The following is a 14,651-nucleotide window of genomic DNA, read 5'->3' as shown; positions in this document are numbered from 1 at the left end:
CTTCCTGTCTCACGTACTTCCTCCCAACAGCTTCCTGTCTCACGTACTTCCCCCCAACAGCATGGTGTCATCTCAGGCTGTGGACGGCAACAGCACGACGCAGTACCACTCACTGGGCACCTCCCCGTCACTGTCCTGGTGGAGGGTCGACCTGGGAGCCTTCTTCACCATCACCTCCGTCGACATCCTCCCAACCATCAACGTTGCTTCTCGGTTTAGGAAAGTGGAGGTGCAGTGAAAAATGTATGGAATTACTTATTACCAATATTCTTGTATGTATATGTATTGTGCAAACAATTTTGTCATAGACATTTTTGCTTAGCAAGTGCAAAATTGCCCTATTATAGTCGGGTGTGCTGGTGTTTTTACAGGTCAACTCACATGAGATAGGGGAGGGGTTCTGAGAGGTGTGAGCTACAAGGAGAGATTACTGGAACAATCCCTCATGTTGCTGGAAGACAGAGTTAGAGAAGACATGATCACCACATACAAAATTCTCAGAGAAATTGATTGGATAGATAAAGACAGGTTATTTAACACAGGGGCACACACATAAAATTACACAGGTGAAAGTTCTATCTCCAAATGAGCCATAGAGACATTAGAAAGCACTTTTTTAGTGTCAGAGAACTTAACAAATAAAATGCATGAGGAAAGTGATGTGGAAAGGTAGACTCCATGCAGAGTTTCAAATGTAGATATGATTGAGTCCAAAATGCTCAGGAATCTGTACAACAGTTGATTAACAGTTGAGAGGCAGAGCCCAAAGAGCCGAAGCTCAACGCCCTCCCCCCCCCCCCACAAACACAACTAGGGTAGCACAATTAGGTGAGTACATGGTCTTAGAGTCACCTCACAGACCGAATGAAGCAGAAAACCCTGATCTCCCTCAGTTCTTTATCTGAGGGTGAAGGCCAGATGCTTGTGGTTGGCCTCACACAACTTTCCAGGGTCATATGTGATTGTATAGGGAGTGCCACAGATGGGTCAGAGTCGACCCCTGCCCTACTTTAGGTAGAATTGACTCTTATTGGCCAATCGTTAGGTAAATCTGGATCCTTTAAAGACGGAAATGTTGGTTTCGCTGTCCCTAGAGGTATTCATTAGACTTTAGCTGTTCATGATAATGGTAGAGGAGTAATGGAGTCTGAACCTCTGTCATGTGAAGACCCTTGACAGTGTGATCCTTGATGTATATACATCCTTAATGTAAAATTCCTTCAACAAGCTGTATGTACTGTAGCCCACCTAGACACTGGGCAGTGTCTAGGGTGGTCTACATTAATGTTAAGGAACACTTGGCTGTTCATGAGACCAATGTAGGCATGTAACACATGAGGAATTGCCCTCCAAGGGGAGAATGTTTCATGAAGGTGTCAGCCACTGTTGTGAGAGTGATAATATTGGCCGCCAATATTAGTGGACTTACGAGGTTATTCTTGACAACAAGTTATAGAGTAGAAAGAAGAAGAGAGAGGAATGTCAGGAGGAAATTTTGTCTTGAGAGTTTTTGTGTACTGAGCCACAAGGGAGGGAAGAGTGGGGCACCTTGTTGGCAAAGATGTAGAGAATTCTAAAGTGTGATCTATGGATAGTGCTGAAGTCCTTTAGTCAAATTTAAAAGAAAAAATTCTCCTTTTCAGGAACATGGAGCACATCAATTTCAACTGCCTCATTTAGAAACACTTTAGCTAGGATGTTCACCTAAATTAATAAACTAAATTATTAAACTATTTCAGTATTAATTAAGCGGGCGAAGTGAGGTAACCATTTCCAGAATGACCAATACACAATAAGCGCCCAGTTTCCGGTCTCCTTCACTTGGCCCGCAAAGAGCTGTGAGGTATGGTAAATATGTGTTAGGTGGTTGACCAGACCACACACTAGAAACTGAAGGGACGACAACGTTTCGACTTGAGAATGGTCCAGGACGGACCGAAACGTCGTCGTCCCTTCAGTTTCTAGTGTGTGGTCTGGTCAACATACTTCAGCCACGTTATTGTGACTCATCGCCTGCAGGTGTTAGGTGGGTTAAATACCAGAACAAGTGATCTAAATTAACATCACTAATTCCCCAGTGTAGTCTGGTTTCCTCTATAGGCAGAAATAAACAAAAGATTTACAGAGGTTGTGGTAGCAATTAGGGTATAAGCAAACATATACACAAGTACAACCCAGCAAACATATTTTCATTTTCCACCCGTTTTAAAACCGATATTTTATTGTTTTACTCATGATTTAAATTACATTTTATACAGTTTATTTTGAATTTGTAAAAACGATTTAAATATGTGAGGCCATAACGTTTTAATTAATAAAACTTGTTTTAATGTTATGATATTATAAAGCAAAGATTTTAAAAACGTTAATGCTAATTATTAATTATTGTAATTATTAGGAATAATTATTTATCTATATTGCATTTAGAAAGAGACAGAAAGAATGGGAGAGACAGAGAAGAGAAACAAACGGACAAAGGCAGACAGTGGGAAAGGGACAGAGATGCAGGGGGAGTGAGAGACAGAAAGAGAGAGGAGAAAAACAAAAGGAGAGCTACAGAAAGATATAGGAAAGAAAAGACGAGAGACAAAGAGAGGGAAGGAAAGAGAGAGAGAGAGAGATAGGGGGAGAGAGAGAGAGAGAGAGAGAGAGAGGGAGAGAGAGAGAGAGAGAGAGAGAGAGAGAGAGAGAGAGAGAGAGAGAGAGAGAGAGAGAGAGAGAGAGAGAGAGAGAGAGAGAGAGGGAGAGAGAGGGAGAGAGAGGGAGAGAGAGAGAGAGAGAGAGAGAGAGAGAGAGAGAGAGAGAGAGAGAGAGAGAGAGAGAGAGAGAGAGAGAGAGAGAGAGAGAGAGAGAGAGAGGGAGAGAGAGGGAGAGAGAGAGAGAGAGGGGGGGGGGAGAGAGGGAGAGAGAGAGAGAGGGAGAGAGAGAGAGAGAGAGAGAGAGAGAGAGAGAGAGAGAGAGAGAGAGAGAGAGAGAGAGAGAGAGAGAGAGAGTTAGTTCCCACTCTGACTTAACCCCATTTATACTAACTCTCTGTTTCCTTTGGTATAGCTATGCCCTAATCCAACTTAATATAGCACCCCCAATACCATGAGCCTTTATCTTTTTAATCAGTCTTTCATGTGGCACTGTATCAAAAGCTTTGCTAAAGTCAAGGTTCATAACATAGCAAACCTTATCACTATCAACTGCCTCAACTATGCTGGAATAAAAAGATAGCAAATTTGTTACATATGAACTGCCATTTGTAAAACCATGTTGTGACTCGTTTATTAATTTATGTTTCTCAAGATGAAAACGAATGGTATTTGCAATTATCGATTCAAGTAACTTTCCCACAATAGACGTTAAGCTAATTGACCGATAGTTTGATGCAAGTGATCTATCTCCTTTCTTAAAAATTGGTACCACATTAGCAACCTTCCACGACTCTGGCACTCTGGCTGACTCTAATGATTTATTAAATATGGTATACAATGGCTCGCAAAGCTCATCTTTGCATTCTTTAAGCACCCTGGCAAACACTTCATCCGGCCTTGGGGATTTGTTTGGTTTGAGTTTTACTATTTGTTTATGCAGGCGATGCCTCACAATGACGTGGCTGAAGAATGCTGACCAGACCACACACTAGAAGGTGAAGGGACGACGGCGTTTCGGACCGTCCTGGACCATTCTCAAGTCGATTGAGATGAGGAATGTTGTTGTTGTTGTTTCAGATTTAGCTACTCAGAACGAAGTGTCCATGTAGCACTGGCATGGTGAGCCCGTAATTGAGTTTGGTTATTCGCGATAACCTTGTTTCTGTGATATTTGGGTCTAAATTTAAAATGGAGGAGGGGATTCCTCCTTTTTCTCTGTTTGTTTATCACTTCTGTTTTAGTGCACTGGTTTTAGTCTTATTTTATTAACATTATCTTGGTGGCGGATGTAGATGCAGAATGCTCACTAGTGAGTCCCATTCCTCAATGGCTTTTCTAATCATTGTAGTCGCAGTGGAATGTGCATCTAATGCAGCTGCTGTCGTTGGATTAATGTTGAGTTTGATGCGCAGGCCTTCAGTAGCTTCACATTCCAGTAAGTAGTGCAATAGTGGCGCCTCTGCTTCTGTTTCACAGATGTGACACTCTTTAACTATTGGGTTCATTAACTCCCAGCAGCACTTGTAACCAAGTCTGAGTCTGTGTATGGCTACTGCAATGTCTCTGGATATCTTTTTGTCAGGCTTGAAAGAGGAGTGACCAGTGGCTTGTTCGTACCATATCGCAGTGGATCTTCCTTCCGCTACTTTGGCTCTGTGGCGACTTTTGATAGTTGAGAATATTTTCTTCTTGATTTGCTCCTTTATCTGTGAGAATCATGGAGGTATTTGAACCTGTACAACAGGTAGAGCAGTGGCAGTTTTTGCTAGTGAGTCTGCCTTTTCATTACCATATATGCCAATGTGACTCGGTATCCAAATTAGGGTGATTCACAGCCCTAGATTATGGGCTTCTTTTCCTATATGTTTAATTTCTGTGAGGAGTTGTATATTATCTCTGTGCTAACTGGATAACAATGCCTGGAGCGAAGATTTAGAGTCGGTATGAATGATGACATCATGCAAATTATTCTCAATTGTATAGTTTATTGCCTCCTTCACGGCATATAATTCTGTTTGCAATGTTGAGCACCCACTATTCATGCTCCAGTAAGCTTCATGGTTGGTAGTGTAAACTGCTACCCCAGCAGAACCTCTTTCTTGATCAACTGATCCGTCTGTGAAGATGTGAATCGTTGTAGGTCGTGAGATGGTTTCCATTTGTTGTTCTATTACTTCCTTGAGCCTTTGCGGGTCACATACTGATTTTTTAACTGGTAATCATTTAATGATTATCTATAGATTCGATTCTTCCCATGGAGGAGGCTGTCGAAAGTGTTGATATGGTCTATCTTCCCCTTTGTTTTTAATGGTCCATTTCAGGTCCACTTTCTCTAGAATAGAGAAAGATTGACCAGATTATCCATCCATGTGCTTGTTCTATATTGAAGGTTTTTCTGAAAGGATCTCTGTATGCTGTCTTTGATTGACAGTCTGGCAGTGGTTCCAATAAGTTTTGCTGTTATGGTGGCTATCCTTTGTTTCATCCTGTTTTCTAATGCTGGTAAATTGGTTTCCATTCTAAGGTTCTCTCTACGCGTCCATATAGGTGCTCCCAGCATTGTTCTGAGAGCATCATTTTGAGACACTTCCAGTTTCTCCCATTGGTTATCACTGAGGGATGTAAGAGCAGGGGCAGCATAGTCAATGAGTGACCTAACTGCTTGAACGTAGTACATTTTGAGTACTGGTAGAGATGCACCATCTCTAGGACTGGTCAGGGAGCGTAAAGCTGAGTTTCTGGCTTTACAACGTTGCCGAGGATATTCAATTTATTGAGTGAATTTCAACTGGTTGTCTATTATGACTCCTAGGTATTGAAAAGAGGTAACCCACTCAATTTCACATCCTTGTATTGCGAGTCTGATGTCTCGCAATACAAGTCTGGATGGATTACTCACAACATTAGCCTCTCAGTCCAGCTCGATGAGCTGGACTGAGAGGCTAATGTTGTGAGTAATCATCTGAGAGGTAAGTCAGCATTTGATACGCATTTAAAGAAGTCAACGAGTCCATAAAAAGTTGAGATTAGTAACAATCTGCATGTGGACTACATCCAAAGGACATCCAGCAGTGAACAGAATCTGCTGAGCATTTATAAGCAAGCAACAGGATTCTATTTCTGTGACAACGGCTTGTAGATCTTCGAGGTCTAATTTATGGTGGTGTAAGGTCTTGTGTAGACAGCGTTTCACTATTCCCACCATTCTCTCAAAGAACCCACCATAACACAGGGCTCTGGGTGGTATAAATTTTCAGTAGCACTGTTTTTGTCTTAGAGTCGGTCTAAACAGCCTGATGTTCCCAAATCTCCCTCTGGCATGCCTCACCAACCACTAAGTTGGACCCACTGTCAGATATCATCTACTTGGGTAAGAATCTTCATGCAGTAACTCTGCGGAAGGCCTGGGTACAGAATTCTGCACTCATATCAGAAGTCACTTTCGGTGAACTCCTCGAGTGGTTGCACATATAAACAGGGGGATGTATGTCTTAACTGGAATTTTATAATTCTTGCCAGTCAAAGTAATGGCACCTGAGAGGTCTACCATAGTGATCACAAAAAGACGAAGGTGCACTACTCGTTCCCGCGGAAGTGGTGTAGGTCCTGGGTAAGGACACGCCCAAGCATCATACCTCCTGCAGACAGCACATGATTTAATCATGGATTTGAGAGTGTGAGGCCCGGAAACCAATAATGTTATCTTAATAAGGTGGGGGTGTCAAATAGCACACCATGATGTGTGCAGTCTTCATGTATATACAACACAAGCAATTTGTTAACCCAATGATTCCAGGGAAGTAAACAAGGGTGTTTTACTTCTAAGTCAACATCTGCATGCACAAATTTTCCCACATAATGCAGCATGATGTTATTTTTTAGGTCTGCCCGAAGAGCCAACTCCTGTATGGTCTTTGGTGGGATATTCTCATAATCATCTCTGTAAGTTTGAATTTTTGCTTGTTAGACCTAGTATTTAACACTTTTGCCAGCCCGGCGTGCACCTCCCCCCCCCCCCCCTTCCCCCCAGAAAACCCCAAGGTCGGCCGGGTGCGGCCTGTGAGCGCACTGCAACACTCCAATGTTTATACTGTTTCCAGTTTTCTGACCTTATTGCTTGTGCTACGTCGTTAATTTTAGAATCAAATTTTTGGCAATAGAATGACTCGCATCGTAAAAGAAGTCCCATGATTGACAATAAATGTATTTATGATATTTTTTTATTTCGATGATGGTGGTCACGCCATTGTCCCGGGTACTTTGGATGACAGCGGATCGTCATCGGCAAGCCAAATAAGTGCACCTGGGAACATACATTTGATGCCAACTTTATGAAGAAACACAAACATATTCTGGGTGACTTTGATTAGTTTTGATAGAATAGAGTAGGGAGTATAGTCAGTTGCTAGAGTCAGATGGAGTTCTGGGACTTCAGTAAAAGCAGTGACATTGGTCACAATGATTTGTGGCTTGTGTTTAGGCTACAGGTCCCTAACTAGTGACTGACCCATTGAACTACATCTCGGCCCTAATTAACTGTTTTAACGTCAGCTCTCTTGATAAGTAGTCAGCTGGGTTATCTTTAATTGGGACATACAAAATTATACATCCATCTGACAATTCTATTTACTTTAACATGATTGCTTACATAGGGTGTCTCACTACTGTTGTTCTCCAACCATTGAAGCACTGCTTCACTATCTGATCATACCATTGTTGAAAGTGGATGTTTGTAAGTGTTCAGTTCAGATAAGAAGCTACCCTCAATCCATAGAGAAAGGTTGTAAATTTCAGTTGTGGCAAGGATCGTTTATTCACCGGTGCCACTCTTGCTGTTGAGGTAAGAAGATTTATCTGTTTTGTCACCAAATAAGCAACAGTGCCTTTAAGTTTTGTAAAAACATTACTGAACACATATAGTAACTATTTAGTTATTAGTTATTATTTTTGGCAAAATTTGAAGGCCTAATGTGATTTAATTTCCTTAACTATCCTACATTTTTATTGGAGCTTCAGGGATAATCATCTTGGCTAATCCTCTCAAGCCAATATTCTTGCATTAACAATTTACCCTTTACAGTTATAGGACTTAGTGGTCCTAAGGGGTCGAAGGGCTTGCCTACTTGGGAAAGTAATTTCCTCTTGGTTAGGTTGTTAATCTTAGCAGTCACTGAGTTAACTGGAACTAAATCTGATTGAGTTTTTCATCCAACACCAAATATTTTCATTTGTTGTGTCATTTGGTAGGCAGTAAATTCTGTTTCTATTAATATACTAGCTGTACCCGGCCACGCAGTGCTGCGGCGCAGCAACGCATGCACGTAGCTGAGACACAGCAACCCTCCCCTGTCCCCCTGTTCTGCCCACCATTCCCCCTCCCCCGTCCCCTCATCCTCCCCACAATTCCCACCTCCCCATCCCCTCGTCCTTCCCACTATCCCCCACTCCCCTGTCCCCTCGTCCTCCCCGTCATTCTTCATTTCCCCATCCCCTCGTCCTTCTCACCATGCCATACTTCCACGTCCCCTCGTCCTCTCCTCCATTACCCCTCTTTCCTGTCCTCTCGTCCTCTCCACTATCCCCCACTTCCTTGTTCCCTCGTCCTCCCCACCATTATCCCCACCCCCCGTCCCCTCGTAATCCCCACCATTCCCAACTCACGCCCCCTCGTCCTCCCCATCATTTCCCACTTCCTTATCCGATGTGTTCCCAAATGATCTGATGTTCCCATTAGAAAAATGGGAACATCAAATGATTTGAAGTTTCCATCAATGAAAATAAGTAGAACAGTTAAAAAAACGAAATGAAAAACAATGAAAAAAGTAAACTATTCTCACGAAATGAACAGTATGGTAAACAACACAGCTCAATTCCAATGCAATGTCACACAAAATAATTAAATCAAAATGGAAATTAATTGAAATCTAAATCAATTTATCAATGCAATCGGAAACACTGAAAATGGAATCATAACACATTTAGTATGGTGTGTGTTACTATTACATGCAACAGATGGCGCTGTTAAAAAAAATATGTTTTTACCTATCACAGGTGTGGCATCTATATAGTGTGTATATAAGCATGGGCGCATTCGAATGTAACATTGTGTCAAAATTTCAAGGCAATCGGTGAAGAACTTTTGGAGATTACAGCGTGTGTTGCTCTTACATCAAACAGATGGCGCTGTTTAAAAAAAAATAGTTTTTTCCTGTCACAGGTGAGACATGTATATAGTAGGTATTTAAAAACACGCGCCTATTCCAATGCAACGTTCTGTCCAAATTTCAAAGCCATTGGTAAAGTAATTTAGAAGATTTCCCCTCATATGAAAAACACATGGCAAACACAGTTTTTCAAAAAAGTGTGTAAACTTTCCCGTCACAGACGTGACATCTATATAGTATGTATATAAAAACCCGCTCGGATGCGAATGGAACGTTGCGTCAAAATTTTAAAGCAATTTGTGAAGAACTTTCGGAGATTGGCGATTTTGAACAAACGCATATTTACATTTGTATTTATATACATAACAGAGGTCCCAGGACAGAGCCTTGAGGCACTCCACTTACAACATTTTCCCACTCTTTGTTTCCTTTGGTATAGCCAGCTTAATATAGCACCCCCAATACCATGAACCTCTATCTTTTTAATCAGCCTTTCATGTGGCACTGAATCAAAAGCTTTGCTAAAGTCAAGGTACACAACATCACAATCTTTACCACTATCAACTGCCTCAACCATGCTTTAATAAAGTTATAGCAACTTTGTTAAACATGAACTGCTATTTGTAGAACCATGTTGTGAATCATTTATTAATTTATGTTTTTCAAGATAAAGACAAAGGTATTTGCAATTGTCGATTCAAGTAACTTTCCCACAATAGATGTTAGGCTAATTGGCCAATAGTTTGATAGTTTGCCGTTTGTCCGTGTGGGTCTCGTTTACGTGTGAGGCCCGTTTGTCCGCGTGGGTCCCGTTTGTCCGCGTGGGTCCCGTTTGTCCGTGTGGGTCTCAGTTGTCCGTGTGGGTCTCGTTTGTCCGTGTGGGTCCCGTTTGTCCGTGTGGGTCCCGTTTGTCCGTGTGGGTCCCGTTTGTCCGTGTGGGTCCCGTTTGTCCGTGTGGGTCTTGTTTGTCCGTGTGGGTCTCGTTTGTCCGTGTGGGTCCCGTTTGTCCGTGTGGGTCCCGTTTGTCCGTGTGAGTCTCGTTTGTCCGTGTGGGTCTTGTTTGTCCGTGTGGGTCTCGTTTGTCCGTGTGGGTCCCGTTTGTCCGTGTGGGTCCCGTTTGTCCGTGTGGGTCTCGTTTGTCTGTGTGGGTCCCGTTTGTCCGTGTTGCTGGTCAGGACCACAATGGCACACCTCCCTCCTCCCTGACGTCAGTGGGTCAAAGAAGAGGTAGATTATTATTAACTCAGGAGTGACCGATAAAATATTGCAGGTCTTAAGATCAACTATAATTTATTAATAAAATAAACAGTTCAAGTATTAACTGTGATTACTTCTACGTCGATTATAATGAGACTCAGCACGATAATTTTAGTAGCTTAATCGTCTTAAATCAAAGGTGATTCTGGGGAGTTATGACGTCAGAGACAACTGCTTATATTATTTAATGTTTTTTTTAGCAATAGAAAGTGTATCCTCTTAAGTGTTTATTATTAAATATATTTATTCAATGTATGTTTAGGTGGGAAATATTTCCCACAGGTGATATATATGTGTATGTCTATGTGTGGAGTAAACAGCATCAAGCGAGACCTCCTTCACTAAGGATGTGTTTGCTTAGTTGTATTCACCAAGTTGTGCTTGCGGGGGTTGAGCTCTGCTCTTTCGGCCCGCCTCTCAATTGTCACTCAATCAACTGTTACTAACTAGTAATTAACTTTTTTTCAAACACAAACACACACACGCCCAGGAAGCAGCCCTTAGCAGCTGTCTAACTCATAGGTATCAATTTACTGCTAGGTAAAAGGGGCATCAGGGGAGTAGGAAACTTTGCCTATATGTTTCTACCGGCGCCAGGAATTGAACCCCAGTCCCCGAGACTACGTATCCAGCATGCTGTCTACTCAGCCACCAGCGCCCCGGATTGTGGGGCTTCACTAAGGAGGTGGTGCTTCACTAAGGAAGTGGGCTTCACTAAGCAGGTGGGGCTTCACTAAGGAAGTGGAGCTTCACTAAGGAGGTGGGGCTTCACTTAGGAGGTGGGGCTTCACTAAGGAGGTGGGGCTTCACTAAGAAGGTGGGGCTTCACTAAGAAGGTGGGGCTTCACTTAGGAGGTTGGGCTTCACTAAGGAGGTTGGGCTTCACCTAGGAGAGGGGCTTCACCTAGGAGAGGGGCTTCACTAAGGAAGTGGGGCTTCACTAAGGAGGTGGGGCTTCACTTAGGAGGTTGGGCTTCACTAAGGAAGTGGGGCTTCACTAAGGAGGTGGGGCTTCACTTAGGAGGTTGGGTTTCACTGAGGAGGTGGGGCTTCACATAGGAGGTGGGGCTTCACTAAGGAGGTGGTGCTTCACTAAGGAAGTGGGGCTTCATTAAGAAGTTGGGGCTTCACTAAGGAGGTGGTGCTTCACTAAGGAAGTGGGGCTTCACTAAAGAGGTGGGCTTCACTAATGGGGTGTGGCTTCACTAAGGAGGTGGGGCTTCACTAAGGAGGTGGGGCTTCACTAAGGAGGTGGGGCTTCACTAAGGAGGTGGGGCTTCACTAAAGAGGTGGGCTTCACTAAGCAGGTGGGCCTTCACTAAGGGGGTGCGGCTTCACTAAGGAGGTGGGGCTTCACTAAGCAGGTGAGCTTCACGAAGGAAGTGGGCTTCACTTAGGAGGTGGGGCTTCACTAAGGTGGGGCTTTACTAAGGAGGTGGGCTTCACTAAGGAGGTGGTGCTTCACTAAGGAGGTGGGGCTTCACTAAGGAGGTGGGGCTTCACTAAAGAGGTGGGGATTCACTATGGAGGTGGGCTTCGCTAAGGAGGTGGGGCTTCACTAAGTAGGTGGTGCTTCACTAAGGAAATGGGGCTTCACTAAGGAGGTGGGGCTTCACTAAGGAGGTGGGGCTTCACTAAGGAAATGGGCTTCATTAGGGAGGTGGTGCTTCACTAAGGAGGTGGGTTTCACTAAGGAGGTGGGGCTTCACTAAGCAGGTGGTGTGGGAAAAACCTGCTGGGATTGATATAAGAGGAGACTACCAGGGACTTGGACTGAACCAAATTAAAAAATTACTGTCTGCAAATTAATTCCAAGAATCTCTAGCTAGGGTCGTAAATCCTAGCTCCTCTTTTCCTAATGATAGATTGTGGGCTGTAAGGGACAGGTGGGATGAATGGATTAGTTGATAGAAGTTCCAGTCCACCTGTAGACAGGGATCTCACATCAGCTTGTATATTATACAAGGATAAGATTTGATAAATTCAGTTATATGACTGAACACTGGCTCTGTTTAAATCAGAGATTTAAACATACATAGTCTAACCTAGCACCATAACTAACAGCCATTAGGTTCTTATACTATAAACAAATTAAATTGCAAAAGTATAATAAATGACTTTAAATGTAGTCTAAGCACTTAACTAAGTACTAGATATTATTCAATTAAATGAACTTGTATGATAACTTATAAATTAACTAAGCAAGCAATTGTTAACTTTATTTATATATTCAAATATATATGCAGACATATTTATATTCAATTTATATGATTATGTAGTCAGCTTGACTGAATCCTTTTCCACACAATGGACACTCATGAGACTTTATTTACGCATTGCGACTGAATCTTTTTCTGACAACTGGACACTTATGAGGTTTAGTGCCTGGACAAGGACCTGCTGCTCATCTACAATATTAATAAACTTACTGAAATGTGAGGCTTAGCCTCGCTTTTTAACCAACAGACAGATTTATAGAATATTAAAGTCATACAAGCATACAATTGGCCAATCATATACCAAATAACCTTCAATATACTTCTCTGCCAGTCGGGGTGCCTGTCTGACAAGGTGCCAGACTGATTAACTCTCTCTTGTTGAATTTAGGCACGATATTTTGTCACAGCGTTGCTGTATGATGTACTGGTAGCGTTGCTACGTGATTGACCCTGCAGTTGCAGAAGAATGATAGTTGCTGAAGATTAGGAATGAAGGTGGTGGAAACCGTGTCACTATGAGCTCCTATTTTATATAAATGTTCTAGGATTTTCCTTGTAGATATTGTCCAGGTACTCCCCCAATTCTAGAGAGTGTTCACTGGTGATAAAGATATTAGATAAGGTGTCCTTGAGCTGGTAATTTTCGCTAAGGATCCGTCACACATGTTCACAGTTGTCAACAAACGCGTGGTCCTCCTCAGCTCTCGTGGACGCTTCTGACCCAGATCCCTTCCCATGCTCCCCGAGCACGGAAGTCTTCTATGAATATTGATTGATTATTTTTACAGTCTAGACTTATGATTGAGATAAGCTGTAATTATAATATAATTTGATATAGGATATAAAGATTATAAGTAGTACTTGATAGTACCACTGATTCTTATTAAGGATTCGATTTTTATCCCTACCGGATATTGAATCAATGTTCCAATAATTTTTTAATTATAAAATCCTTCTAGAAGTTTCTGGATCCATAAGAGATCATGCACAAAGTCACGTAGGCATCTATAGGGCCCTATGCGTACGGGATCCAAGTGGCATTATCTTCTAGGATCAAACTGTATAATAAATCTATATTGATTCTCATACGATTTTAGATATGATTTTGATATGATACAGAAATTATACATTTCTTAGATGATAATTAGATATGGTGGGTAAAAATTTCCCACATCTTCCAGAGGGAGAGAACTGGCACAGAGTCCAATACTATGGACAGTAGTAACCAAATGTATTTATTTACTCTCCATCGGATTGATAATACAAGTGCAAATTTTGCTTGCACTTTGTGCTGCTGTCCGTTGTGGACGATTGTGTCTGTTAGGAGTCTGTGGGTCATGTGGAGTTAGAGTGTCTTGAGGTCTCTCAGGATCTAACTGCAGCTGGCTCGCTGATTCCATGTGGATGAGTTTGTCCAATGTCTTTAGGGAAGTTGTTCCTTTAGACAGGATTTTGACTATTCTCAAAATCCCCTGGCTATCTGGATGGACTTAGACAACTTTACCTAATGGCCAGTCAGCCCTAGGGCCATCACTGTCTACCAAGACAATATTGCCAGGTTGGAGAATAGATATATTATGTGGGACATTGGCCCCATAGTGATGTTCTCGTAGAGATGTAAGATATTCTTTTGTCCAAACATCATTCCATTTTTGGATTATGCTGGACAGATGCTTATACCCATGAACCAACTCGCTCTGACCCACATATGAGGGATCTCTGATCTCACCATCCACTAGAGATGGTACTGGAGTCAGAAGTCTTCCATACATTAAATTTGCAGGACTTAATGGCTCATGTTGAGTAGGATCATCAGACAAGTAAGTCAACGGCCGGTTATTCACCCTTGATTCTATTTCCGTGATTACTGTCTGGAGTTCTTGAAGATTGATTTTCTGACGGTGTAGAGATTTTCTCAAGGATCTTTTAACAGTTCCTATTAACCGTTCATAAAATCCTCCGTGCCATGGGGCTCTCGGAGGGATAAATTTCCATCTGCAATGACGCTGTTCCAGTGTGGAAGTAACTGCAGGATGGGAACAAATTTCCTGTAGACATGCTTCTCCAGCTACCAAGTTTGCTCCGTTGTCTGAAATCATCAGCTTAGGGCATGAACGGCGTGCTGCGAATCTGCGGAAAGCTTGTATAAATGATTGAGCAATCATATCGGGTGTTACCTCTAAGTGTACTGCCCTGGTGGTAGCACAGGTGAACAGACAGATGTATGCCTTGATAGGTTGCTTATCTGGAGTCCCTGTTAGATATATTGCTCCTGTATAATCTACTCCTGTCGTTTCGAAAGGGTGTAGATGGACCACTCGTTCCTTTGGTAGAGGTGGTGGCCCTGGATAAGAGCAAGTTCTTGCATCGTA

The 14,651-nt window shown here is 42.4% G+C and overlaps 1 protein-coding gene across 1 annotated transcript in view; it reads left to right on the top strand.

Moving 5' to 3' along the window:
* LOC138351508 (uncharacterized) overlaps positions 1-14,651 on the top strand; it is a 47,980-nt gene that overhangs the window by 7,565 nt on the left and 25,764 nt on the right. The window contains exon 2 of the mRNA XM_069303317.1: positions 61-229. Within this exon, the coding sequence (XP_069159418.1) occupies positions 62-229 (168 nt within the window). The 5' untranslated portion in view covers position 61. The remainder of the gene's footprint in view (positions 1-60; positions 230-14,651) is intronic.

This window comes from Procambarus clarkii, chromosome 50 (assembly GCF_040958095.1).
Source record: "Procambarus clarkii isolate CNS0578487 chromosome 50, FALCON_Pclarkii_2.0, whole genome shotgun sequence".
NCBI classification, from domain to species: Eukaryota; Metazoa; Arthropoda; class Malacostraca; order Decapoda; family Cambaridae; genus Procambarus; species Procambarus clarkii.
Note: the sequence above shows the minus strand (reverse complement) of the source record. Positions and strands in the feature narration are given on the sequence as shown.